Source organism: Coccomyxa subellipsoidea (assembly GCF_000258705.1).
Source record: "Coccomyxa subellipsoidea C-169, whole genome shotgun sequence".
Classification (NCBI taxonomy): Eukaryota; Viridiplantae; Chlorophyta; class Trebouxiophyceae; family Coccomyxaceae; genus Coccomyxa; species Coccomyxa subellipsoidea.
The window spans coordinates 962,747-990,070 of NW_005178030.1; the positions used below are offsets into that span (position 1 = coordinate 962,747).

At 49.7% G+C, this 27,324-nt stretch overlaps 8 protein-coding genes across 8 annotated transcripts; 4 read left to right on the plus strand and 4 right to left on the minus strand.

Moving 5' to 3' along the window:
- Positions 1-3,452: 3,452 nt before the first annotated feature.
- COCSUDRAFT_17905 (NAD(P)-binding protein) lies at positions 3,453-4,971 on the plus strand (the record flags this gene model as incomplete). Its single annotated transcript, XM_005645650.1, has 8 exons — positions 3,453-3,487; positions 3,585-3,693; positions 3,783-3,894; positions 4,050-4,180; positions 4,264-4,397; positions 4,483-4,540; positions 4,657-4,748; positions 4,881-4,971. Coding segments are annotated over 8 exons (762 nt in total), but the record flags the coding sequence as incomplete, so codon positions are not given.
- A 2,819-nt stretch (positions 4,972-7,790) lies between these two features.
- Positions 7,791-11,241, plus strand: COCSUDRAFT_24940 (amidase signature enzyme; the record flags this gene model as incomplete). The annotated part of the gene is made up of 11 exons (XM_005645651.1): positions 7,791-7,976; positions 8,093-8,175; positions 8,374-8,461; positions 8,570-8,706; positions 8,870-9,041; positions 9,136-9,255; positions 9,357-9,536; positions 9,730-9,951; positions 10,052-10,180; positions 10,313-10,414; positions 10,588-11,241. The coding sequence occupies 11 exons, from the start codon at positions 7,794-7,796 to the stop codon at positions 10,804-10,806; spliced, it is 1,635 nt and encodes a 544-aa protein (XP_005645708.1). The 3' UTR covers positions 10,807-11,241.
- A 566-nt stretch (positions 11,242-11,807) lies between these two features.
- Positions 11,808-12,739, minus strand: COCSUDRAFT_57081 (hypothetical protein; the record flags this gene model as incomplete). The annotated part of the gene is made up of 4 exons (XM_005645652.1): positions 11,808-11,980; positions 12,152-12,289; positions 12,415-12,556; positions 12,695-12,739. The coding sequence occupies 4 exons, from the start codon at positions 12,737-12,739 to the stop codon at positions 11,808-11,810; spliced, it is 498 nt and encodes a 165-aa protein (XP_005645709.1).
- Positions 12,740-14,768: 2,029 nt separating this feature from the next.
- COCSUDRAFT_43500 (hypothetical protein) lies at positions 14,769-16,702 on the plus strand (the record flags this gene model as incomplete). The annotated part of the gene is made up of 9 exons (XM_005645653.1): positions 14,769-14,846; positions 15,054-15,107; positions 15,258-15,341; positions 15,460-15,583; positions 15,769-15,932; positions 16,048-16,133; positions 16,220-16,250; positions 16,390-16,482; positions 16,583-16,702. 9 exons carry the CDS (start codon positions 14,769-14,771, stop codon positions 16,700-16,702), a joined length of 834 nt encoding a protein of 277 aa, XP_005645710.1.
- Positions 16,703-17,197: 495 nt separating this feature from the next.
- COCSUDRAFT_18000 (transcriptional coactivator/pterin dehydratase) lies at positions 17,198-18,084 on the minus strand (the record flags this gene model as incomplete). The annotated part of the gene is made up of 4 exons (XM_005645654.1): positions 17,198-17,295; positions 17,416-17,611; positions 17,783-17,897; positions 17,990-18,084. Coding segments are annotated over 4 exons (504 nt in total), but the record flags the coding sequence as incomplete, so codon positions are not given.
- Positions 18,085-19,927: 1,843 nt separating this feature from the next.
- COCSUDRAFT_33813 (hypothetical protein) lies at positions 19,928-21,722 on the minus strand (the record flags this gene model as incomplete). Its single annotated transcript, XM_005645655.1, has 5 exons — positions 21,701-21,722; positions 21,477-21,588; positions 21,196-21,369; positions 20,910-21,044; positions 19,928-20,669 (listed from the first exon to the last, which is right to left on the minus strand). Coding segments are annotated over exons 2-3 (182 nt in total), but the record flags the coding sequence as incomplete, so codon positions are not given.
- On the minus strand, positions 21,697-23,040 carry COCSUDRAFT_57084 (FAD-binding domain-containing protein; the record flags this gene model as incomplete). The annotated part of the gene is made up of 5 exons (XM_005645656.1): positions 21,697-21,719; positions 22,131-22,278; positions 22,440-22,643; positions 22,749-22,835; positions 22,930-23,040. The coding sequence occupies 5 exons, from the start codon at positions 23,038-23,040 to the stop codon at positions 21,697-21,699; spliced, it is 573 nt and encodes a 190-aa protein (XP_005645713.1).
- Positions 23,041-24,392: 1,352 nt separating this feature from the next.
- Positions 24,393-26,565, plus strand: COCSUDRAFT_30311 (tRNA pseudouridine synthase A). The gene is made up of 7 exons (XM_005645657.1): positions 24,393-24,730; positions 24,818-25,055; positions 25,159-25,289; positions 25,422-25,532; positions 25,667-25,844; positions 25,974-26,061; positions 26,228-26,565. Exons 1-7 carry the CDS (start codon positions 24,651-24,653, stop codon positions 26,293-26,295), a joined length of 894 nt encoding a protein of 297 aa, XP_005645714.1. The 5' UTR covers positions 24,393-24,650; the 3' UTR covers positions 26,296-26,565.
- The last annotated feature ends 759 nt before the right edge of the window (positions 26,566-27,324 follow it).

Genomic DNA, 27,324 nt, shown 5'->3' on the forward strand with positions numbered 1-27,324 from the left:
CGACCGACATTCAGTTATCCAAGGTGCAGACTGTGTCAGAAATGCGAGAAACGAAAGCCTCGTGTTTAAGTCAAGTGCCGTCAGCATGCCGCACTCACGTGCCAGCACGCAGATCATGGCCGCTGGCTCTTTCCTGGCCTTGGAGTCTGGGACAACAACTTCGGGGATTTCGGGCTTTCTTTCATATGGTGATGGGCATGGACACAGGACCTCCTGATCATCGCATGATTGCCTGGCCATCAGCGCTCTTCTGATCTGATCTGCACCATCTCTCATACCGTCTTGATTGGAACCCATGGAAAGGGATGAAACACCACCTGTTAAGCGGAAAAAGGTTGTGGTTGCAAAACTGCGGGCATTGAACGAGCAATTTGCCGGGTACGATCCGTTACAGGCGGTCGTGTTGTAGCATCTCAGCGATCCAAAAATGTATGTCCCTCCCTTTTGGCACAAAGATCAAATGGTAAACAGTTCCGATGGTACAGGTGGGTACAGGATCAGAATTTACACCACTTGGATGAGGTCTGGATTGATGGGGCAGAGGACTATATCCACCATGCCCGCAGCCTGCTCCAAAACTTGGCAGACGACAGCAGCACTGCCAACGGCACCTTGGTTTCAGGTGGCATACCACAAATGACACCTGGCCCCCTGTCTTCAGCCCCGGCAACAGCGGCTGCAGGAACCATGCCAGGCCTCACGTCCTCCCTGGGTCTCAGCCAACCAGCCACCGGGTCCTTGTCGCAGCCCAGCCTGATATTTGGCTCCCAGCCACAAATCCATCAGGGAGCGTCAACCTCTGCCCCCCCAGGAACCGGTATAGCCCCTGCAATGGTTGTGCAATCTGTTCTTCAATACCTGTGTACCTCATCAACAGCACGAATGGATCTGAAGAAAATTTCTACTCCAGGATCCTTGGCCACCAGCGGCTTCCCAGCTTTCAAGGCACCAACAGCCCCAATGAGCTTCAGCCAGAACGTGAGCAGCTCATCTGCTCTCAGCAACGGCAGCGGCTTCACTTGGGGCAACAAATCGGACAATGCAGGTCAGCGTGACTCGCTTTCTCTGATTTTGCTGCAGCATTGTCTCAGGGAATGATGTACAGCGCAGCGCCAAATACAGTGTGTGAGAAATCTGCATGCCTTCAGGTAAAGGGGACGGGGCTGTTGGGAGTGTATCAGTCTCCGGTGGGGCAGCTGATGAAGAGGAGGAGGGACCCAAAGTGTTCACTCCAGAGGTCCAGCTGGGCGCTGGCAGCAAGCTCCTTTTCAAGGAGACCGCAAAGCTCTTCCTCAAGAATCCTGACAAGGTATTCAGCAGTCCATAGAACGGGATAGTGCAGGAATGATTCAGCAGGAGAAGTGCCCTTTGTCACACTTGTGATGCAACGATTGCAAATGTGATTGGAGTCTGAAACTGTGTGACAGGCTGCATGGGATGACCGCGGCCATGGAACGTTGACTGTGCGCCAGCAGACGTCAGGGGAGAGTGCTGATTCAGTGTCATCTGCAAACATCGTGTTCACCACTGAATCGGGCAGGATCTTGGTGAATGGTGCAGTGTACAGAGGCATCAAGGTCAATCAGGTGAGATCAATTGAGCTCTCATCCAAGCTCTCGTTTTGAAACATATATCGCGTTTCATTCTGCAACAGCACTATTGGGTGGTCTAAGAAAAATGGACATGAGAGCCCCATGGATGATGCATGTATGCAGATGAAGAAGCCTATGATGGTCTGCACGAATCTGACACTTGCGACTGAGGAGGGAGCCGACAAGGAAGTCAAGCTGACAATGATGCTTTTCAATCTTGGCAATGTCGACAAAGCATCCAAGTTTGTATCAGCGGTCGAAGAGGTCACACCAAAGTAAGGTGCCTAAAGATCAGTGAAGCTTGTGCTTGGCGATGCTTCTTACAAGTAGCATTCAATGCAAGGGAAAATTATTAGTGACATGATTCCCCTGTTGAATAGTCGCCTCCTTGGCCCACTGTTAAGATTGTCAAGATTTCAAGAGTGAAGTCTACAGGAGTCAATAGTTCCTGACTAATGCAAACAGGCCGATTGTAAGCCAATAATAATATCTTCATCCTTCGCCCTCCTACTGCATTCCGCCCATCTTTTTGGCAGCTTCTTGCGCGCTTGCAGCACCTCGCAAATGTAGGATCCTTGCACAGCATAGAAAGCATCTCAGGAAGTACAATTGTAGGTGCATTATATTCGCTTGTGAAGTGTCTTATCTCTGGTGCTCGATCTGCCTTGATGTTTGCTTGTCTGTTTCCCCACTGCTGTGAGAAAACTCTGAGATGCCGAGGGATGGAAGTATTGTGCCCGATCATGCCATGACACTCACCTAGCCACAGCTGGTGTTACTGCTACAGTGAGAGGCAATCGCACAGGCAACAGAGCCTTGGTACACACAAAAGCAATGGCAAAAGATGATCCGCTGCTAGTGAGCACTTTTGCCAGCCACGGTCTCTCTTCTGGATCCTTGTCCGTCCTCAAGTCATCATCTGCAGACAATATTACTTGCCTCACGCGGTGAATAGAACATTTCTGATAAATCCTTAGGGTCATCTGGTTGGGATGATCAGGAATGTTAAATTGACAGGTTGTTTTTCTGGGTTGACCACACTCACCTTTCAGCAAGCCAAACTTGACCAGGTATTTTTCTACGTTTAATTTGCTTTCAGCTGCCACATAACAACCTGAAAGCAAATGTACATTCAACGAGGTGACAAAGCATTCATCATAATTTTCAGGGTATCCAACACAGCAAGTGCACATACATCCTGAGACTTGTAAGCACCTGCCAGCGTTGCTGCATACACTCCCAGGTGCACAGCTATGGCTACCTTGCCATACTTCTTTACCAACCCTTGAAGCTTAGACATTAAACTCGGGCATCAAAACAAGAGGTTGATTGATCCGTTTTCCGAACTGTTGGCAGATCGTTGCCTTGCCATCAACCTCAACCTTGCATTGCCTGATACATGGATAATGGATGCGGAAGATTGCAAATTTTTCAAACACCATGAAACACAGGTCTTCGTCGTCTTGCTGCCGTCGTCGTCGTCGTCGCAAGTCGCCCGTGATGGCACGTGAGGGCGGTCTGCGCACAAGAATAGAAGTTTTGCGCAAATCGAGCGAGCAAGCAAGGACCAGGAGCTGTGGATAATTTGGTTGGTTGAATATTTACAAGATGCCGTACAGGGCTCTAGCACTCAAGGACAAGATTGTCCTGATCACAGGCAAGCACCCATCACCATCCCGTTTGACCTATCCCATGATCTCGCAGATCATGACAGTATTGAGGGCAGATTATGCAATGTTCCATCTGTATGCAACCATCTGTGATGCGCGTATGATTTCATAGATCTGCATCTTTGTTTGTCCTCGAGAGCAAGCGTGCGAAAGCCTTGTACTGCTCTGTATAACTGGTCACTGATATGGCATATGTGTCACAGGTGCCTCTTCCGGCATCGGGAGGTGGGTGATGTCTTGATGGGTATCAGCCCAGGAATGCCTACACTTTTCGGGTCTGCAGGACTTTTGTACACATAGTTCATGGTGCTGGTGCATGCAGGGCCGCAGCACAGCAATTTGCCGAGATTGGTGCAAAGCTGATCCTTGTCGCTCGTCGCAATGAGCGGCTGCAAGCCCTGAAGAAGGAGCTTGAGGAGGAGCACGAGGTGGTTCTGCCTGACACTCTCCTCACTTTGCGTGCTCTAGTGTGCCCATTGGAATGACTCCATGTTGACTCTGTCATGTCCACGCTCGGCAGGTTGAGACACACACAGTGGCAATAGACTTGCAGGACCTTGACAAGGTCTCAGGCTTGGTGCCGGGACTCCCAGACGGCTTCAGGGACGTGGATGTGCTAGTGAACAACGCAGGTGACATGCAGCCGTGACCTGAGCATTGTCAATGCCTTCCATGAATATTTTCATGGTGTGCGGCTGATAAAATTATCATCTAACACCGCTGCAGGCCTTGCCACTAAAATTTCATGGTGTGCGGCTGATCAAACTATCGTCTACTTTGGCTGCAGGGCTTGCGCTCGGAAAGGCGCCGGCGCATGAAAATGACATTGCTGATGTGGCGACAATGCTGGACACAAACTGCAAGTCCCTGGTGGTGCTGACTCAGCAAGTTGCTGAAGGCATGGTGAAGCGAAACTGGGTGGGTGCCTTCCCAAATGCCAACAATCAAAAGGGGGCCATGTCATTCCACGGCAGCCGCTGATAGTGCATTGCGCTTTGCAGGGGCACATCATAAACGTCAGCTCAATTGCTGCACATGAACATTATGCGGGTGGCTCCGTCTACTGCGGAACAAAGGCATTCGTGTCAGCCTTCACAAATGCAACGCGACATGATCTTGTAGGCACCAACGTCAGGTATGCAGAAACATAGCAGACCAGTGCATTTATTGTGGCACCTGAAAGCGTAATGAACTGCTGACAAGGTTTCTCAACTCTGTAGGGTGACTGCCATCTCCCCGGGAGCTGTTCAGACAGAGTTCAGCAACGTTCGCTTCAAGGTGCCATGCTCCTATGATTTTCAGCTGTGTTTCTTGCTTTGATTGTGACGCAAAAGCTGGTTACCCTGGCCATGCCAATAAAGTGGAGGATGCATGGAACATGTTCACCTGTACAGGGGAATGACCAGGCGGCGGATTCTGTCTACGCTGGAATTGTGCCGCTCACAGCAGATGATATTGCCGATCAGATCGTGTATGCTGCAACCAGGTCAGTTCATGACCGCAGTCTGATCCCGAGCTCTTGAGTGCGCCAGTTGACCCAATGACAGACCATAAGAGAAGAGTATATGCTAAGATGCAGGGCAAGGTAATTAAAGCTCTGGACTTTGTGTGGCTGCAGGCCGTCTCATGTACAGATTGGCGAGATCATTTGCTACGCCACTTATCAGGCATCACCTACAAACATTGCAAGAGTTCTGCTGAAGAAGTAGAGGGCGATGAGCACTGCACTGCTTGCAACACTCCCTCCCTGAAGAGGAGGAAGGGAGTATTCAGAGGCGCCATGAACGAAGCCTGACAGACAGGATATTTCCAATGCGGTTTTACCGTGCCTAAACAGCAGATTCTACTAATTTCCGCGCCGGCCGAGGTCGTCCAGGTTTCGCTTGACTTTCCAGCTGGTGTGCAGAGACGGTCTCGTTTGACACAAGATATCATGTTGTGCTCCATTCATGCCATACCTGTCTGTGAACATGATGGTCTCAGCTGAGTTTGGTTCATCCGGAAAATTTCAGTCTTGTCCAACTGAGGACTCCTCGGAGGTCCGGTCTGCATGGCAACAAATGTCACTGTGCCGCACATGCGGCCATCATGGCCAATTAGAAAAAATGGAATGCTGATGTTGACATCAACATCATGATGAAATCTAGGCAAATTGTAATTACTGTGGGTGCTAGGAACCGCACTGATACTATCATGTATCAATAGTATTGATCAATGAACTCGAGGATTTCCAGGGTTTCTAGCAGCATGCAGGAATGCCTCCACAATGGGCAGGCACTCAGTGACAGGCTGTATTGAACATCACCCTTCTAGGTCATCCAGCTATTACTACTCTCCATCCAGTAGAAATCCAATTGCATGTTGCCATCATCATGATCATCATGATGCCATCAGTGGATGTACATGTGACCCTGTGGCACACGTGCACCGGTGCCGAGGGTAAGTGAGAGGCTTACCAGTAGTCGCCTGTCCGTCCTCTATAGGCATCCAAATCTCGGCTAAACGCTTTGAAAAAGTACCTAAGGATCCTCGTTTTTAAGGCTGTCAACATCAATCTGGCCATGCATGCTGGGAGGAGGAAGCCCTGCCTTATATTCAGTATTGTGAATGCGGGGATTTACAGTAGGGTTTGAACTGAGGTTTTCTGTCCCGAATTGGAGACTTTGGCCCAGGTTGGTCTTGTGCAGGCTGTGGGGTGCGCTGCTGTCAATTATATATGAGAGAGGTGTGATCGTGTTTGCGATCAATCTTGTATCGAGGAAAAAGCTGATTGTTCTGGAAGCGGGTCTCCATCGTTTGGTGTCGAGCTGATGTAGTACCGACTCTGCTGCCCCGTTCTTTCATCAATAGGGCCATCGGTGGTCCCGGGTGTGGAAATGAATGAAGCTGTGAAGATGTAGGTAGAATATGTAGTAAAAGGAGGAGAAGGCATGGGGGCGCAACGCTGGGTAGGTTTTTCACGATGCTGTAAACTAAATTGTGTCGTTGCTCATGGAAGCGCGCTCAGGTAGATCAGGATGTTGGCACAAACCTTCTTGATCTCTTATGGGGCGCCTCATCAGGGTCCTGCTCTAGTGTATGGTTGTGACAGCACGATCGAGTAGAGTAGTACTTCTCTGGATTCTAATTTTAAGCATATCATGATGCTGGCTCGTGGATACATTCAAGTCTCCGCTCGAATGTGTCTTAAATGGTCATAACCTGAGGTTACAAAGGATTGGAACATCGATCTTAATCATAGGCAAAGCTCCACCACTTGACTAGGTTGTGTCATGCAGGTGCTTGGGAAGGCCCACAGGTTGCGATGGCCTCTTCAACAAGGGAGACTTCTCCTTGTCATTTTTTTCTGCAGCTTTGTCTGCTCGCAATGTGCTGATGACAGCTCAACCATTGCGGACCTGGTGCACACAAAGTCCAACCTGGTAACTTTTCGTCCCTTTCATGTGCAGCTGCATAGCTTCATCAGAAGTCTGTTCAAGGCTATGCTGATCCACTGCAGACACCCGTGGAAGATGGTCAACATGTAGGAATGCGTGGGTTCTATCACACGTCACATGAGACCATTAGTATGCCATCATGCCATGGGATGTTGCGCAGACGACCTTGGATGTATTCTTGGATCGGGCTGGCTTGAGGGAATATCTCAAGTCCCTCAGGGAGAACTATACCTTGTTCGCGCCACAAAATATTGCTTGGGATGCCGCTTTCTACAAGGAGAACCTGGACTGCACCACAGATTTCTACGTCACATCAGCTTGCACTTCAAAGGAGGATCTCATGACAGCTACAAATTTGAGGGAGCTTCTTATGAATCATGGTGTGTTCCAGCCCTCATGCATGACTACCAAACAGCACATGCCAGATGTGCCAGCATGGTGAGCTTGAAGTATAGCAATCTGTTTCAAGCAAATGACGTGTCGTGTCCAAATAATTGCTGTCAAGGTACTGTATTGTATATTTGACTGGCCACGAGGTTTATCATGACCAGTGCGCCGAGCACCAGGCTGAGCAATTGCTTGGGGGCGCAGTGGTCTTGGGAAATTGGGATTCTGTGGCATTGGTGGGCCAGAGCCGTCTGCAATTCCTTGGCGGTGCAGTCCAGCCTGTGCTGGCATCTTCAGATGGGACAATCATTGTGGGTTCTGCCAGAGTGGTGTCCCCAAACATTCCAACAAGGAACGGCGTGGTCCATATTTTAAACAAGGTGCTTGACGGCGATGCATCCATCAACTCCACTGCTGTGGCAGTCGCCGCCAAGCTTGGGGATTTTGGGCCATTCAACAGAACAAAGGCAAGTTGCACTTCTTGTCTCCATGAACATGCATCATGCACAACTCTCTAAATGAAGCAGCCTCTCATGGCATTTGGCATGGTGAGGTTTTGCATGCAGATGTCAAGATCATGCATGTGTCAAGGAATTCTGTGAGATTGTATGAGGGCCTGCATGCAGAGGGACCAGATGTTCACATTTGAGATCACGTTCCTGCCAGCGAGTCTCCCTAGCCTGAAGACATCCTATCAGCGGGTGCGCATGGCTGTCGGCTACCCGGATGGGGGCATCAGCAACAACATGGCACTGGCATTTCAGCCCGGGGCAGTCTTGGATGCTGGGGGAGTTGGGTACCACCCTGACAATGCCACCGCCAGCTGGACGGTCCCTGCAATGCCGCAAGCAAAGCGGCCATACACAAACGATGCGCTGGCATTCCTGACGGTGCGCATTGGGTCAGAAAGATGTCTTTTCTTGCTTACTTGCCTTCAAAATGGCATGCAAAATCCTGTTCAAGTCTGTGCAATCATTGCAATGTGATGCATGTGTGTGCTGTTCAGATACCTGAGCTGGGTGCGCTGCTGCGGAGCAAGGCCATCACCTCCATGGAGCTGACCCAGTTGTACCTGTCCAGGCTGAGACGGTGGGTGGCCTGGTAAATGCGGGCATTTGAGAGTCTAGTAATGGCATGCAAGAACAGCAAAGGCTGGTTGTAGGACGCCATGGCGCTGCATGTCATGCATGTGTCCACCATCTGGAAGGTCATGTATGGCAGGTGTGTTTTTTATTCAGACATGCATGAGCCATTGACAGCGTCTCATGCGCCCCTGGCTGTGTGCAGGTATGATCCGTACTTGGAGTTTGTGGTGACCTACACAGAGGATCTTGCCTATTCCCAGGCAGCTCGAGCTGACAGGATGTTTTCAGAGGTACGGCACTCCCATTTGTTTGTGAATTGTTTCACTGAGATCTGCAAGAGCTGGACTAGTATTGACTGAGCTTCACAGGGAGGAAGCTGACGCATGGCCAATGCGCAGGGTGTGGATCTGGGGCCACTCCAAGGCATTCCATATGGCCTGAAGGATTTGATTGCAGTGGAGGGCTACCGGACCACCTGGGGTGCTCCAGCCTACATGGACCAGGTCCTTGAGGGCAGCGCTAATGTGTACAAGAGGTAAGCATAGTGTCACCGACAATGTCCTTTTGAAAACGTTGTAAAGGTCTTCAGCTGCTCTGTCATGGCTTTCTGGCTTGGGCAGAAGGACACCCTTGTTTTGTTGTTGCCCAAAATGCAACACTGGACCATGAACTTTGACCCTAGACATTTTTCCATGCAGGCTTCAGAAGGCAGGAGCGGTTCTGGTAGCAAAGCTGGCGACAGGGGAGATGGCGTTTGATGATGTGTGGTGGGGCGGCAAGGTCAAGAACCCCTGGAACCTCGACGAGGGGTCCTCCGGCTCCTCGGCTGGTCCTGCTGCAGCTGTGGTGGCTGGAGCAGTGGCTTTTGCGGTACGCCAACCCTTCTTCCCACGGTGTCCACCAGTACATTGACCCTCCAGAGGGCCGAAGAAGGCAGGGGAATGACGCGTTTGTTCTCATACAGGTTGGCACTGAGACAGAGGGGAGTCTGATGGCCCCGGCTGAGCGCACTGGAGCAACGGCATTGCGGCCAAGCTTTGGGCTGATCGGCCGTTCTGGGGTCATGTCGCTTGTCGATTCTCTGGTGCGCTCAATAACCAGTTGCTCCCAGACCCAGACGTCCATAAGAGGTCTGTGTTGTGGTCTTCAAAGCAGTTGGACTCATGGAGGTTAAATTGCATGCAGGACAAAGTGGGGCCTTTCTGCAGAGCTGCTTCAGACTGTGTCCTGGTCCTGGATGTCCTGAGAGGAAACGATGTGGATGACATAGCTTCACAGGATGTGATGCTGCCAAGCCCGTTCGATGTGAATGTGTCCAACCTCTCAATTGGGGTCCTGCCGAGCGTGCAAGACTTTTCTGCCGAGGTGCGCGCCAAGCCCTGACCTCTTGCACGGTATTGCTTGGCAGCTTTGGTGACTGCAGTGGAGCATGTTGCTCTGCTTCCCTATCCGCAGAACTTATCCTCGCTTGTTCGTGAGAGGAGACCATAGTATCAGTAGTGGGAAATAATTTCTTCTACATGGGGTAGGCTCAAATGTGTGCCCTTCTTGTGCGCAGTTCACGGCAATTCTCGCGAGCAAGGGCGTGACAGTGAAGCCATTCACTCTAAACTACACCACGCCTGCAAATGACATCATCCTGACCATTATGGCCACCGAAGCGGCGGCAAACTTTGACTATTGGCAGCGGTCTGGAAGAGATGACACCAACCGGCGGCAGGACTTCTGGCCGCCACTCTTGCGCCTGGCTCGCATGATTCCTGCTGTGGAATACATTCAGGTGTGCTGACTCTTGAAAATGGGTAGAAGGGTGTTTGTATTGGTTGGAATTGCAGGTCAACAATTTGGAGGGCTTTATGGTCTGTTTATGCTTGTTGCAGGCACAGCGAGCAAGGACAATGCTCGTGAAGGAGGTAGTAGACCTCATGCAAGCTGCAGGCATTGATGCCTTTATTGGGAACGCGAGCGAGGAGCTTGCTCTAGCTAACCTTGTGTCGATGCCCACCCTGGTAAGCCTTGCCTGTGCATGACCTCTGTGTCTTTATGTATTCCTCTTGGGGATGCTGACACTCTGTGCGATCTAAAATTTTTGCTCTAGCCCAGATTGCATGTCTCTGAAGAATGTGTGCATTTTTGTGAAGGCATTGCCTGTGGAATTTGATGAGCTCCCAAATGTACGGAACAGCAGCCGCCGACATCCACTCTCCATCGGCATCTTTGGGACGCCCCTTTCTGATGCAAATGTGAGCGCGCCTCCTCTCTGCATCCTGCCAATCTTTGTTGGCAAAACCACATGAATGCTGCACACTGCCCTTACCTTATCCCCATTCAGCATGATCACTCAGAAGGAAAAGGATTCTTGCTGTTTCATCCTGGATAATGCATGTCATGACACTTGCAATTTTCTATGGGCCAGGTTCTGGCGCTTGGGATGGCTTTCCAGCAGAGCACAAATTACCACTTGCTGCAGCCGCCGGTCGACCAAGTGGAGCCGGCCATCCTTGCAAAGTGCATGCCGTACAGCCGCTGCGGCCTGCCTCAGACCGTGCTGGCGGCACTTAGCAACCCCGGCAACAGCAGTGCACCTGCACCCTCTGCAGGCGCTTCCTCCAAGGCCGCCTTATCAGGGCGATGACACTATACTCCTGCTGCAACAGGCCGGATATTTATTTTGTTACAGGAGAGCTCTGGGGCATGCAGCCAATTTTATGGACTGCATGTCATCTGGTTCTGTCATTATAATCAGCTGATGCCTCAGGTACCATGCTTCTGTGTTCCGGACTGGGTTCGTGTGGAGTCTTGGTACCTTATTTGTATTCAATATTGGTGTATCATTACGTCCCAAAGCTCCTCCCGTATTGCATATTGATGGACCCTCCGTCGCTGTGCATCGTGCGCACTGCAGGGTCACGATAGAACTGAACATGGAACAGCGCTAGCTTTCAGTGCTGAGCGGGTTATGCATTAGGTCCATACCCCACTGGAGATCTGTGAGTATTGTGACTTCTATGGAGACTCATCTGTCTCGGTCAAAATGGAATTGTAACTGGCTCTTGAGGGGCCCACACATGGTAAGCTTATGCATTCGATGAGGTTTAGCCTTGGACTTAGAGAGTAGGCTCACGATTGGGCTGTGATCATTGGAAACACTGGCACTCTTTGCGTGCCATCCAAATGCGCAGTGGGGTATGCAAAGTGCACAGGAAACCACTGGCGGCATGAGGTGTTGACTTGGATCGACAGGTGCATTTGAAAATGTGTAACAGAAGCTTTGAGGAGCTGTCACTTATCAAGGTTAAAGATGTCTGACTATTAATCCCTCGAGGTAGCTCAGTATGTACCTCCAGGCCTTTCTGGTGTCCCAGAACCTCAAAGCACATCTCATGATATCAAGAGAAATGCACAACAGTGATCATACTAGCGCTACCGCCATCATCTAAAGATGGCGACAGGGATCTGGTCTCGGTGATGATCTAGCCATTTATGACTGATCACACAATATTCCAAGTGCAGGGAAAGAATCACGGCAACCATACAGCAACACTTCTAATAGATTATTCAGAGTAGCTTCAATGCAAATTCAATCGAAAAGTCTACAGAGTTTCCAATATTGTGAACAGGTTTTTCTGTCACAATTTAGAAATTGAACGTCCGCTTCAAGTGGGTGCGCAACGCTCGCCGATTCTTGACAGCTTCCACTGACTGCTCATCTGGCAAGACTCCAGCGCGCTCCATGCGCTCGATCACCTCATAGCCGCGTGTTAGGTCCTTTGTGCGGGCACAGACCTCCAACAAAACGTTGAACGTAGCTGCACACAAACCATAATCCTCAGGCACGGTCTTACTTATAAGTGACACATCTGCCTCAAATATGACACCATGCAAATCTGTCTGGCAGCACGAGAGCACAAGAGGAAGGATGATGCCCAAACAGATCAAGAATAATAGAGTTGTGTGCTCTGCAATCATGAAGTGGTCACCTGTGCTTGGTTTCAGGTTAAACTTGCTCTGCATTTTTGACAAGAGTCCGCTGATTGCCAACCACTGCGGGGGCTCTGCCTCTCCATATCCGCGCACAAGGACTGCGAATGTCACGTCATCTGGCTCCAGCAGGGCATCTGTGACACAGAAACCTTCTTCAGGACAACCCAGGAGGGTACAAGCCATTACAGCTGAGCACACAGCAAGTACTGCCGAGAACAGGTCGATATTTTTCTGGCCAGCTTCTTACTTGGTCCATCACCAAATAGCTCCTCAAACGCCGCCTGTGCCATCTGCATCTGCCCACTTCTGGCACAGGCATCCACAAGGGCTGTGCCGAGCATTGGGTCCGGCTGAACTCCCAGCCTGGCCATCTCTGCCAACTGCTGCAATGCCTCACGAGCCTGCACATTTCAAATTTGTCTCTTTGTGTTTAAGTATGTGTTGAAACTGCTCCAGCAGCTCCACGACAAGACTGTGCTTTGCTGTGCAACGTTGCCAGAAAATCTGTCAGAGCTGAAGCCTCTGTGCAATTATAATACCTTGCCAGCCCTCCCAAGCTCCTTTACTCGCCGAGTCACAGCCATCCTGACCTGTTTTGTCCGCAAGTCTTCTGTGATATCCAACGTTTGGTTCGCCTGCGTAAGCCAAGAGTACTGAACAGACGGATGAAAGCCTTTTCTTACACACACGAAGATATGTACTACCCCGTTTGTTTATTAAATCGACATGAATCATCCTAGCTTCAGGATAAATTAGCTAGCTTCAGCTTCCATAGGGATATCAGTGTCATAAGCTTGTATACGATACCTGTATCTGGAGAGCGTGTCTTCCTGATCTTTTGGAACTTGAATCGTAGAAAAGAAAAGATCGAGCGCCACATACTCGTACAGGTCTCAGCAGATTACCGCCACCGAGTTGGGTGAGATATGCTTCCGCAAGATTGCTTCCAAGGTGGGCATTCATCTTTACTTCAATTATACGACTTCGCGCTTAGCAGCAATATCAGATGACCTTCGTACAAGAGGTAGTCTCTTTGATATATTCACAATGATGACCGATGGAGTTTCAGCCTAGTAGGGTACGGCATCAACGACCCCGTGCTCCGATACAATCCCAGGGAATGGTCCAACTTTAGCGCTTGGCCGTAGCACAACTATGAAAGCTGTGATGTCATCAACGTCAGATCAAACTCATCGAATTCTTTCTTGAAATGCGACATTGAATATTTGGGAGCCTGTCATTTGCAGTCCAAGCGAGAAAGAAGCGTCAGCTAGGTCACTGTCTGTCCCCGTGCCGTTTTGGAGCGGTTTCACATCCTGTAGCGGTGAAATGAAGGACAAAAAGGGGCCAAGAAGGCTACGAGAAGAGCAAGAAAAAGCGCTCAAATTAGTACATAAAGGACTGCCGCCAGGACCACGACATTACATGCAAATAGATGCGCTTGGGACCTGCAAGGCCGTGACGGTACCAAATTGCTAAAATTTCTCCTTTTCAGGATTGAAGATAGAAAATTAAATATGGTATTAAGTTCTTGTGCGAGCTGTGTCCTCCAATACTCGCTACAGTACACCAGGGCAGCTGAGCACCTTATGAGCTGCTACAAGCTGTCCCAAAAATAAAATGCTGCAGGACAGAACATGCATCAGCCCCCAGTTAATGTGGTGTGGCTTGCGCCTCTGGAAGAGTGCTTGCAAAGATATGGTTAAGCAGGGCTTAGGAGCATGAAGTTGTCCCGGCAATGCCAGCTGCTGCTGAGGACTACTAGTCCTGCATAATAGTAACTTATATTATTCTTATTACTTTAGTACTTGGCTAATTCTTGCACGGACTTGTCTCCAGGGAATATTGATGCAAAGCTGATTTCCACCAGGTCTGTGCTCAACCTAAGATGTATTGCAACATGATCTGAACTTTGAGAGTGACGTTTGTGTGATCGTGTCTCGCAGAAGGAGAAGCAGCAATTCATGCAAGACTTTGATATTGGCGGACGCGAGATGAGAATATTAGACCCTTTGATTCCGATCCAATATCCAATTGATATTATGGTTAGAGAGAAGGCCATTCTCCTGAATCTGGAGGCCATTCGTATGGTCATACAAAAGGACAATGTAAGTTGCAATACGACCACCTCGTTAGCATGTCCGACTCTTGATGTGAGTTAATCGAGAAACCTCAGACATATCAAGTCTGCCTCCAATGTAGGGCAGTGCATACAGGCAGTCAGTTTGAATGCCCTTCAGAAGTCCTGCTGACAAATGTGTTTCCAAGTTTCAGGCTGTCGTCTTGAGTGCCCCTGATCCAGAGGACTACCCAGGGCCATTGACGCGCTGGGTGTTCCCCACAGGTGTGTATCTGTGGCACATGTGGGGAGCATCTCTTGGTTGTCTGGGTTGCTTTTCTCAGGACTGAAGGGCTTTTTATATCTGCAGAGGACAATTACTTTATCCAGGACGTTGTGGACAGGATAAAGGGAGAGCACGAGGATGACAATCCAGAAAAGTGTGCTCTCCACATGAGCGCCAACCCGATGTGCTGGTGGTGTGCATCAAATCAGAATGCATTGATCACCATGATCTCTTTGGCCGACACTTGTGTTGTGCGTTCAGGGAGAAAATGGAGCGGAGGCTCCCTTTTGAGCTGAAGGTCCTGGAAGCTGCCCTGGCCGAGACAGTCGATGAGATGTCCACAGAGGTGAGAAGCAAGCGCCTTAAAAATTCAGACCCTTTTTTATCATCCTGAAACCAAAACACGTACGATGAAACGATGGTTTGGAAGCCTGGGCTCCGAAGCAATGCAGAAAGCCGCTTCCTCAATGCTTGGCCAGTGTGAAGTTCACCAGGGAGTGTATCCAGGAGAGCATCATCACTGTAGAATGACGTTGGTAAATGGCTTGGGCAGGTCAGCGAGCTGGTGGACAGGGCCATGCCAGCCCTGGACGCGCTAGTGCAACGAGTGAGGCTCCTATCAAGAATTCCTGCAGAACACAAAGCCCATGCCTCATTCAGGAGGCTCAAGCAGCATGTTGACATTACTTTTCCTCATCACCATACGTCTATCATGCACTGTGTATGACATTTATGAGGAAGTTGATGATGTGAGCAGGTGTCTCGGCGCGAGCTGGACACTGTGCGGGAGGTGAAGGCTTCCTTGCAAGGAATCTTCCAGAGGACGCAGCGCCTGCAGGAGGTCTGTAGATGTATCTGTCGCACTGTTGCACCTTGTAATGCACCATCGGATTTTTCACAATGATTTTTTAGGGATGCGCAGCATAATGGGAAGGGATGATCTTTTAATGTGTAAGCAGGAGCTGGAGACTCTGCTGGATGACGATGAGGACATGGCAGACATGTATCTCACCAGAAGGGCTCAAGCAGAGGAGAGGCGGCATCGATTCAATGAGGACAGAAGACATTCTGCCGCTGAACAAGGTGCACCTTGCCCGATGCTCCTATGCTTGGCAGTTGTGAAACAGGTTGTTTTGATGGAATGAAGCCCTGCATGGCTCCACTTGTGACATTTCCTGGCATCTTCACAACATGATTGCAGGCTCCTACCGCTCGTATCTACTGGTCACTTCTGCAGCGCTTTGATCTGCAGTTGCCACTCCATGCAGGGCTTGACCATCCACTGGAGGAGCACGTGGAGACAGTGTCCGACTCGTCCCTGGCAAGCTGCAACACGCCGCATGGATTCAGCCACCGCGTGGAAGTCAAGAGTCACGTTGATCCCCGCTCTATCGAGGAGTGCGAGAACCTGCTGGAAACTTACTTCATGCAGGTGTGTTTCGGCTGATCAGAGATGCCATTTGTAATCTGCCTTGATGTCTGCATACCTCTTTGTCTAATCTTGGCCTGTGCATCGGAGTGATGTGAGCTTGGCACATGGTGTTCAGGTGGATTTCCTCATCAGCCGCTTGAATCTGCTGAAGGAGTCCATCGATGACACAGAGGACCTCATCAACATTGAGCTCGATCAAAGGTGGCCTTCTTGCCACATGCTCTGCAGTTGTCTTCAGCCTCTGCTCTTACACTGGCATGGTCTGAACTGGTGTGCAAAATGTGCAGGAGAAATCAAATCGTGGCAATGAATCTCATCGTGAGTATCTCAGCTTCTCGCAAATCAGATGATCAGCCTGCTAGCAGAAGGAATGTGCCACTTAAAACATAAAAAAGGACCGCTCATTCTTGTGCTTCTGTCGCAAGCTGGATTTAAATAAGTATTTCCTGGGCTGCAGGTGTCAGTATTTGCTGCTGGATTTGGATTGATTGCAGCCATTGCAGGGATCTGTGGCATGAACCTGCTGCCGCTGCCCATCGAGGATACCACGGTGGGTGTGCATGCAGACGTGCATGCCCTACGCAGTGCATTATGCTTGCTTACAGCCAACATAATCTGATGATCTCAACATCTTTTGGTTGTGCATGCAGGCGCCTTTCATTGGGGTGACGGTTGGCAGCTGTACAGCTGGGATGCTGGTCATTGTCAGCATCCTTGCATGGGCAAAGTACAAGAGAGTCCTTGACTTCATTCCTCAGCTTGACTCATGATCATGACTGCCAACAGATGCACTCCTGGCATCTACCGAAGTCAAAGCTCGGCTTCTATTGATATCGAGGTCCATTTGGCAGGCTCGCAAGGTACTGAATGATGACTTTACAGCATGCATCCGATTCCTGGGGTTAGCACGGTCGTAGCTATTGTTTATTTTCGGCAGTGCTGATACATTGAAAAAATTGCATGGTGAGTTTAGATACGTATATAGGTATAGTGTAGGCGTCACAAGTAACAGTCATAAGTAACTTATTACAATATGGTTGCTCTAGCAAAGTCAAATAGAAATAGAAACATCAAACATGTAAAGCAAGTCACAACACAGCGGTCTCAATGCTTATCCTTGCTCGTAGTCCCTCGACAACCACACAGGGGTGGCTGGGTTCCCAGTACACAATATAAAGCAACGCCTTGCAGGCAAATTTAAGCAAAGTCTAAAATTGTGATCCCCTACTTGAAAGTCTTTCTCACTTTCTCATTCGTCGGCAAGCTCACGCCCAGAACCTGACCTTTGGCTTGGGTGTCAGATCAGAGAAGGATAGCTTATTGATCTTTGCGGCCATGATGAAGTCGTTCTCTGTCAGACCACCTACGCAGACAAAGCCCGCTGTCAAGAAGCTACAGGATCTCATTATCACAGTATACCCCCTGCCTTCAGTAGTGCAGATGCAAAAGCCAGACCATTGCCTGACCGGCGCTGCATGCTTACCCACAGAATGGGTGCTCAGGTCCGCGGTGACACGGTTGTATCCCTCAAGATGCAGGTCGGGGTGGTGTCCCTCAGCTTCAGCCACTTCCCCAATCCTCTTGAAGAGCTCCAGGCCGGCCTGAAAATTCCGAACCTTCCATTCCTGCTGCAGGGAGAGCGCGCCACTCGCATCCCTTTTCAACTGCCAACCTGGCACCTGCAAAGGATGGAGATTAATCAGGCTGCACAATGACCAACTCCGTTTTACTTTTCAGGGCACTCCCTTCTGTTGTACCTTGCAGCAGAAAAGGACTTCGTGCCACTAAGGTACACAGTATGTCATGAGGCAAGCATGAAGGAGATAGATGCCAGCGGAAATACTGCCTACCTGATTTCTCAGAGTGTTGACAGCAGCCTCGTCCATGGCTTGAACATCACCCCCCTCACAAGCTTTGCACTTCCTGTTGGCTAAGCCAACCAAGTTTTCCAGACCAGGTGGACCCCTACGGTTGATGACCACACAGATCACACAAATGCTTATTTTTCTCAAGGCAAGATAGTTGAGTAGGTGACAAGAGCATTTGAGATGGCACACCTGATGATGTGGGAGGTGTCTGCATTGCCTAGCACTTTTGCCCCAAAGTTGCTGGAAATTTCGCCTTCTGTGGGATCACGAGCCCCAAAATCCTGTCACAGAACTCGATATCAGAGCCTTGATACAACGCTTATATTTTTCAACACAACAAGTCTTCATCGGTCAGCTCGCCCTTTCAAACCAGAAGAGCTCACCTCCCCAGCGAGACTTCTCCCAGCCTGGCCAACAGTTGAGCACAGCGGTGGACGCCTCACTCGACTTTGTGAGGCGCAAGAAAGCTTTCCAAGGGATGAGCAGGCCTTTCTTGGGCCAGACTGGCAGCAGGTCGATCTCGACACGATCTTGGAATTGAACATCTGCTTATCAGACACGAGATTTTCTTATGCTTTAACGCTAAACCTATTGTATTCCACAGAGCCTTCAAACCAATTTCGTTCAGTACTTGCGCCGCCCAGAAATGTCGCTGGCTCGGCGAAATTGTGTGGATCAGCTGGCGTCAGCACATGCACCAGCTCAGCCCATGCACGGGTTTGCACGTGGAGGCATTTGCTCTTTCAGGAGATGGTTCTGCTCCTAAACAAGTGCAAGCTTCCTGTGCAAGATTTTAATGTCATGGTATCGTACCAGATGGACAGAAACGGGCCACAAGTGTTCGACGATATGTTACGATCGTCAGAGGCATTTGCAGCGCTGTTGAAATCGGATGCAGCTCATTTGTCGTCTCAAAGATTAATTCCGACCTCTAGTAACGTCGATGAAGACAACTACGCAGAAAGTCGTGCAGCGTCCCTAGCGGATCAACTAAGACATTTGCTTCAACAGCGCGTGCAGTCATCAGGTACCATCGGCTTGGGCATTTATGGAACAATTTACTTTAAAGTAAGCAGAGCGTCAGCATCACTTTTGTTACTGCAGAAGGGACAGTGGAGCTAATTAATCGGGAGTTGAGCGAATTTCTACCCCAGCTACAGGTATCTTTGACCTGGTCATCTTACCACTGGCCGAGCATTCATCGTACAGCATATAATTGTCATCAATTTCAGTTGAGGATGAACGGACGTGCAGGGGGCTGCTGCTAGTCTGCAAAGCCTGGTGGATAAGCATTCCCTGCCAGATGTCCCTGAGGTTTGTGGTGGGCCTCCCAGCATCAGCCGTGCCAGGGACATCATCACCTATGCCCACAAACTGTGCTACACGACGTATGCACCCCCAGGCTACCAGGCTGGCATCACCGATTTGAGGCACTTCCGGCCGCCAATGCCACAGGACTGGCAGCTGCGTGCCTCTCAGCTCCATCAATTCTCTGGTAAGAAACAAACACTCCTCCAAAGACAGATACAAATACAGTAGCAAGATTGCTTAGCCCACACAGGCAGATTGTCATTTGGAGAAGTTTTAATGTGCATCTGTCGACTGTACATTTGATCACTGTTGCATTATTCCTGTTCCAGGGCAAGGTGTCCTGGGAGCATCACAGGAGCAAGAAGCTGCTGTCGACGCTACAGTGTCTGGAAGGGATGATGTTGAGGCTGCGCCAGCAGTTCCTACCAGGGACATTCTTGCAGAGTTGCCGCCAATGCCCCCAGGTGCTGACAATCGCACACAGAGAGATCACCTCATTTTTAAAGACAAAAGACAAGAAGATGCTCATTGAATCGTCCTCTTGTGTGACTGCATTTTAACGCAGTTTGTGCGCATGCCTGACAGGTTGGAAACCAGGGGACCCAATTCCGAGCTCACACCTTGCAGGGACACTGCAGAGAGATCAGCCTGCTGCATTAAAGGAAGCAAGGGAGCAGCAGCCTAAGCCGTCTCAACCACCAAGCAGCAACGCAGCGTTTAGCTTCATTCTGAATCCAGATTGGGAAGCAGTCGAGGAAGACTTCAGTGAGGATGAAAGTGACTGACCCTGTGAAAATTATGGGCTGGATCGTCTTCCGCTCATCATTGTTCTGGTTACATAACACGAGCAGAGCAGATGATCAGGTTGTCAATAATCTATAGCAGTGCACCGGACTATTTGTATGGTAAAGCCATTGGCACAGGTGCTCTTGGCAATTATTGGAAAAGTTGCAAACTGCATGAGGAACAGGTACAGCTGTAGCAAACATCCATTCTTTTCAAAACAACTGCGGAGACCCCAAGGATCTATATGGCAGATCAACATCCTGAAAAATGTGTGACAGACCATCAAGTCTCCAATGGCAGTCATTGCGTAACGTCTGATTGCCAGAGTCTGAGTCCTGGCTCTGTATACACCTTGACATAATGCAGGAGATGATGTCTACGTAGTGGAACAAATTTCTTCCATCAAATATGAAAAGCTGCTCCGCACACTACTACGCCCATCAGAGAACTGATGAGAACTCAGCTGATGACATGAGCCTGTGAATGAGGCTGTCTGGATAAGAGCCAACCCGGCACATGGCACAAGGAAAGCAAGCTGCCAGCAAACAATAGAAGACTAACGAAAGCAACATGCTTGTCAGTCAGCCACAATGTGCAATTGTGTCCCCGGCGCAGGGCATCCCGTCCTGTCAGTCCTTGAGGCACATGTGCACTGGCTGCTGAAGCCTGCTGGCGTGCAGCACTGGCTCAGGGGAACATCCACACCATTCTGTTTGGCTCTCCACGACCATGCATTGCTCTGCGTTTGGAATTTGCCGCCCGGGTCCAACTCCTGAGAGCCATGGTACACCCCATATTACATATATAGGGGATTTATGGGCCATATAGCATCATGTGCTATGCATGCAAACGCTTGCAAAGCAGCTGCCAGATATGGGGACAGCTACATGGCAGCTCTGATCCACAATACACGCCAAGCCACAACGCCAGGTTATTCGGAGTCATTTGTGAGCGCAATCTGTGAAGTATCACTGGCACTAGATGTCTGTGCAGGTTGAGCAAACAAACGCACCTGGACTGCACAGCCAAAATCACACCATTTGGCGTAGTGGGCTGCTCCATCAAAGCATGGTTCCAAGAAGGGCCAGCCTGCCTTCCCCCAGTGTAACCGTGCATCGCACTCCTCGACAAAGTACCGCACAACTCTCTGCCCACAGCAACAGCCCCCCACAAGGTCAGCAATCTAGTGTGCTGTTGGTGGTGCTGCTGCTATATATGCTTCCTCAATGGCATGGCTGCATTAACAAGTGCATTGGGTGATCTCTTGATGCATGCAGCATGATGGCAGCTGATCGCACCTCAAGCTCGACGTTGGGCTTTTTAAGCGTGTGTGACAGATGGTCCTCCAGATTCACAAACATGCGCGGTCCCCCATTGGTGTTTGACAAGTATGGCATCTCCTCGGAGACAAATCGGATGAGTGGGGGTACACGGAACCCCTCAGATGCACCGCTCCTCAACAGGGCATTGGCCTGGTCATAACAAATTGGGTTTATGGGAACATCATGTATGAAGACCAAAGACAGGGGCAGTGGCCATGCAAGTGTACTGGCAAAATGTTGTCAAAGGAGGCTCTTACCCCGGCAAGGCATGTGCCTGCTTTGTCCATGGTTACTGATGCCTCATACTGGTCATATGGGTTTAGATCTGACATAAATGAGCTTGACAGATCTGACTGCGTCAAGTAGGACCTGAGGAAATCACAATTTTAGTAGAGGTATACGTAATCGCTCATTATTGCACTGCACAAGATGCAGAAGTAGAGCAACCACACATAGAAATAGAAAGGCGGCTGTCACTCACCTCCTCGCGCTGTAGACGCCTGGAGCCACCAATGGAAATAGCCCTGCCTTGCCAAAAAGATCCCAAGCCCTGAACAGGAAAAGTGTCGAATTTATCAGACAAGCAATCAGATGCCATCTCCTGACATGTGATCTGTTGGCCCAAGGCAAGCAGAATGGGAAGCGCTTGGTGCTGTAAAGCCACAATCGTGAGATAAACACTCACGTAGAGTTGAGCAAATGCACAAATATTGAACCATCCAAAGGCAGTGGGCTCGTCTGGCTGAATGCTCCAGGCATCTTCTGTGCCCCTGCATCAGCATTCAGAGCCTTTCTAGCAAGCCATGATGTATATCAAGAGGATTTCACTGACTCCCACTTGCTGCATTATTCATTCTCAACAAGCCAAGGACTGATCAAGCCTTGTTCACAAGGGAGATATGGGGGCGCACCCGAAGAAGTCCCATCAGTTGTAATGGACTGATAGTACTTCTCTGTGTCAATCACCCCCGACAGCTCGCTCATTCCATCAAGTGTGGTGGTCGTCAGGAGCCTGTAGCTGGTTTTCCAGAGCTCACCAGACACAGGGAATGCAAATGCCTGCCATGTCACACCCCTCTTGTCAGTGCTGCAGTGCTCCATTCCTCAGTTGGGCATGTCAACAGCAAGAACATGGTGCAGGACAGCTGTGCCGAAATGTGGAGTATTCATCACAGTGGACCAGAAGTGCATGCGCGCAGCACACAGAAGGTGTGGCTCACTTGGACTGCCTCAACAGGCTCCAAAGCTTGGCTGACAGCGCCCTCATCTCCCGAAAGCACAGCCTTTTTGTAGTTGTTCTCCACCTGCAAGAGCTCCTGAGCAAATTCCTCCATACTCATGACATCCACGCTGCGCTCCACCGCCTTCTGAGCCTTGATTGGAAGCTTCACCTGAGTGATTATTCCCAGCCGCCCAACACTGACCTGCATTGCCCCATCCCAGATGTCATTTGGATGAAGAAAAATGGAGCACTGGAGCGTTTTGACCCTTCAGCAGTAGTGTCCAGCGGAGTTGGCAACATTTATTACCTGCAGTGCGGCAAAGAGGTGTGGGTTGGACGTTGGTGAGACCGTTATCAGCGTCCCATTGGCTGTTGCCACCTCCATCTCTAGCACCTGCAGTCAGAAATGACCAGAGAGTATTCATCCCAGCGTTACCCCATTTGCATATCTCAGAGACAACAATTTTTATCATCCCATGTGCACTCACCTGCCCGGACAGCGTGCCGTACTTCATTGTGCTCCCATGGGTGCCAGTCGCTACTGCTCCGGCAACCGTCTGATCAATGTACCAGGCGAAGCTGGGCAGCGTCCACCCCATAGGGCCTTTGATGGTTCTGAGCACACACACAAGCTTCTCTCTGTCTCTGTTTCACAATCACCAGCGGATACATTTTTTACTGTGCTGTCCATGCAACACTTGTGGCACCAGCCTGGTAAGCATCAGCAATGAAAGCAGTTTAGGGGAGTCAGAAGGTCAGAGCATCAGGGAGATGCGGCGCACATGTGTGTGGCAAGGTAATCCAGCAGCACACGAGTCTGCACTCCACCCTGCACTGTCACGGTCTGCGAATCTTCGTCCACGTGAATGGGGAATGTGCTGTCGTACAAGTTCCCCAGCCAAGACCATCTTGGCAGCGCGTTTCTGGTGACAGACCAAACAGCCTCGCTCAGCAGTTTGAAAGCAAAATATAGATTCAATTGCACCTGGATCTAGAGTGCAGTAAAATGAGTTTTGCATGGCTCTCCTTTGTGAAATTTCATCCTGAACATCAGAAAAATATTTGGGGGTGCTCACATGCGGCGTGTGCTGGTGAGCTCTGTGAGGACAATGTCAATGGAGTCCGCATCGCTTCCAGCACAAAAGAAATCGCGTGACCAGCTGTGTCCCACTCCCACCCCCTTCACTCTTGGGAAGCTCTTTATGAGGGCCAGAAGCTCCTCCTTGCTGGATGGCCGCCCGACTTGTACAGTTTTATTGCAGGCGAAATACCCTGCGTGACCAATGTAAACAGTGACGTTCAAGCGTAAATCATTGAAGCAAGTATCAGTCAGGTCAAAAGATGATACTTCATAGGAAGCACCATATGATCTTGCTATATACCCAGGGATCCACACTATCCACAACAGCTGGTAACAGATGAAATCTACACTGCGTGCAACATAAGAGCTCAGAGGAAATTTTCTTTGAAATATTACTGCAAAAACACTTGCATCTGGTCTGAGTTCAATGTTCTCCCCTAAAATTTCCCGAGACTGCAGTGATACCCCTGACTCACAGAGGTGCTCATCGCAACCGATGATAGTGCGGGACTTTATTGGACATCAGTATGTTCTCCATTACCTTGAAAGTTGCTAAGAGAGTATGGTAATCCGCAGAAGTGGGACTGGGCAAAGGGATCTTGTCGACAGGTTCCGAAACACAGCGTGACCCGTGCACAGAGAGCGAGGGACCACAAGAGTGTGCACAGGATTGTTTTTATCCTCCCAACCATTGCATCTGCTCCAGGCAGTACTTGGGGTTGCAATTGGCAACGCTTTGTTTGTGAGGCTCTTGCTGCCTTCCGACGCTCTAGCTAGGTTTCGATATCGATACTCTAGATTTGCCAAACCCCTTTGCCTTGGAGCTTTGAGGCCCATGTTGATCTTGTTCGAGCACTTGTCTTATGTAGAATGAATTTGAACACCCGCAAGAAATCAAAGTATGATGTGTCATAGTAAGCAGACACCTACAAGCTTAGTTATTCATCTGTATGCACACCTCTCGTTGCTTTCTAATCCCAGATCGAGCAAACTTGCCATCTCGACTCACCTACAGGCTGATTGTGGCAAGCTTGGAAAGCATCACTAGCGTCATGCTTACAGTGTGGCAGTGGCGATACTGGCAATGGCTGGAGCCCAGTAGCACATGTGCTTGATCTGAGCAGACCTATGCAACTTCAGCTGCGTAGAATTGGTTGCCAACGGCTATGCCTAAGGGTATACAAATTCAAAAGTGGGAAAATTGACAGGTTGGTGCAAACGATTAGTTGGATCTTTGCGTATCCTGGTTTGAGATGAAGGGTCAGACTCTCCAACCTGCAGCCCTCATGTTGCAGGCTACCCGTTCCTGTTCTGCAGAGGCGACACTGCACTGCGTTGCTCCATAATTACAAGGCGACAATCAGCTATGACGGGACTGACTACAATGGCTTCCAGCTCCAACTTGGAGTCCGAGGCAGAACCATACAGGGAGAGCTCGAGAAAGCGTTGACATTGGTGACGCAGAATGACAGGGCAGAATTGAAAGTTACGGCCTCCGGTCGCACAGACGCTGGCGTCCATGCCTCAGGCCAGGTGACATCCATTCGTCATTCATGCTTCCCAGCAGAGCATAAATGACATGCAGAGATGTTTTGATTGGTCACATGACACACTGATCATTTGCTGGCTTTGACAGGTGGTCAACTTCTTCAGCGGGAAGGGGCATTGCCCTAGCAGGCTTTGGCATTCGATGAACAGGCTGTTGCCACCAGACATCAGGGTGTTGGATGTGCAGCCTGTCGGCCCTGACTTCAATGCCAGATTCAGGTCCATCTCCATGTAACACACTGATATCTGTGACACTGCAATGCACAAAGTACATGACTGGCGGTGATGCATGTTCTGCCTAGGCGTTTTCTTTGTTCTTCACGTCGGATCCAACTCGGCCTTGTGTTGCAGCGCTTTGAGCAAGGAATACCGGTTTCAAATCTGCACCGGGCCCCTGCATGATCCCTTTCTGTGGAGGTATAGCCAGCATGTTTATCTTCCCCTAGATGTGGAAGCTATGCGGTAAGTGTCATTCAATGGTTTATGTAGGATCTCTGCAGCCCAAGACACCAGAAATTGAGTAAGGATCTCTAGCTAGATATTCTAGCTCCTCAGCATTTTGTATTTGTGACATTATGGATTGCCATGCAGTGCAGGCAGGCGGCAAAATGCTTCCTAGGCTCACATGACTTCACACAATTTGCAAGCACTTATCCTGTTGGAATGAATCCTCGGAAGACGTTGACCCGTTTTGAAGTGGTTGAGGTCAGGCCAGGTTTCTTGCGGTTGGAAGTACAGGGCTCGGGATTCCTTTACAGAATGGTCAGGCACATGGTAAGGCCAGACTGTGGTTGCGTTCAGCCGATGACTTTTTTTGCTGAACTGCAAACAGGGCAGCAGACTAATGAGACATTTTCAAGCACTTGCTTGCTCACCCAAACGCCAACATAAGCATGACTGCAGGTTGGTGCTCTTATTGAGGTTGGAAAGGGCACAATGAAGGAGGCCCAGATTGAAGAATTGCTAGCGCTAGGTTCCAAGAAATTTCCTGGTAAGCAGCTCCCCCAACTGAAACTTGGGCCATCTTATTTTCGTTGGGACCACATCTTGGAAGGGACTGGTTCAGAAGTAAATGGTCATAATCTGGAAGTTGGGCTCCAATTCCCCAGGACATCTCAGCTGTAACATTGATGGATTGTTGCTTTGCTGGCGTGCAGGTGAGAAACATAGGGGATGGACCGTTGCAGATGCCAAAGGCCTCTTCTTGCATGAAGTTTGGTACTAACTGCCTGCCTTAGAGCCCAGGCTCAGCCTGAGATCGTCTTGTCTTGAAAATCCATACTCTGCGGCAGCCACAACAAATATATGTAGTCAAATGATCAGACCGGGTGGTCTATGAATGGCTTAAAGTCACTTAATGATATTGCTAGGAATCTCCAGAGCATGCTGAGCATGCTGTGACCTTGGCTATATATTCTATACTGCCAAGGGCACCGTGCTGCTACAGTGCGTTTTACAAGGAAGCAATTTTGCGCTATGTAATGCTCATGTGAACACCAGATAGCACACAGCCATACGATGCGTTGCACAGCTCAAAATGCCTACAGCTGTCCCTAGCATCAAGCAATTGGTACCATAAAATCCAATTCTGTGCTTGCATGTATTCGTTAGGAGAAGAAATCCAGCATTGGGTGGACCACATGGTCAACAGAGACTGACCCAGCATTGCATGTGGTCCATTCCTATGAAATCATTTTTTCACGTTGTAGAACTTGTAAGCTCTTATTCCATCTGAATATCTGTATTGGAACCAGTTGTTGAAGCAATGTAATCAAATTTGTCTACGAAGACTTATATCGCACTCGTCGTTTAAGAACCATAATCTTTGCGCCAGATTACTGCCTCTCCACATGCTTTGTTTGTCATGCTGAGATGCTCGATCGTGCCTGAAAATATTTCTTTAGAACCTTAGAATGCAGAGACTCGACCAAAATGCAGTGCCTCCAGGTGCTGGTGGTCCTGGCAGTACCAACTGGAACACTCAAGCACAAGGTGCAGGTGGGTCTGGTCACTGCAGACTTGATCGTGATCTCGTAGGTTTTTTGTGAAGATCTTTTTGTGCTTGGTACGTTGAAATTGCCGTTGCGAGTTTCCTCTAATCTGTTGCCTGTGACTTAGACAATCAGCAACCATCGTGCAGGCGCTCAGAGGCCACAATATAGGGGCCCTGCACCTGTCACTGGGGTTGCACCAGGTCTTGTAAGACCAGGTCCACCAGGACAATATCAGCCAAGTTCTGGAGGGCAGATGGCGC

Coding starts and splice junctions, on each gene's coding strand:
- COCSUDRAFT_30311 (XM_005645657.1), top strand. CDS start 24,651: ATGCAACTTCAGCTGCGTAGAATTGGTTGCCAACGGCTATGCCTAAGG. Junction 25,533..25,666: donor CTAGATGTGGAAGCTATGCG/GTAAGTGTCATT, acceptor CATGCAGTGCAG/GCAGGCGGCAAAATGCTTCC. Junction 25,845..25,973: donor ACAGAATGGTCAGGCACATG/GTAAGGCCAGAC, acceptor GCATGACTGCAG/GTTGGTGCTCTTATTGAGGT.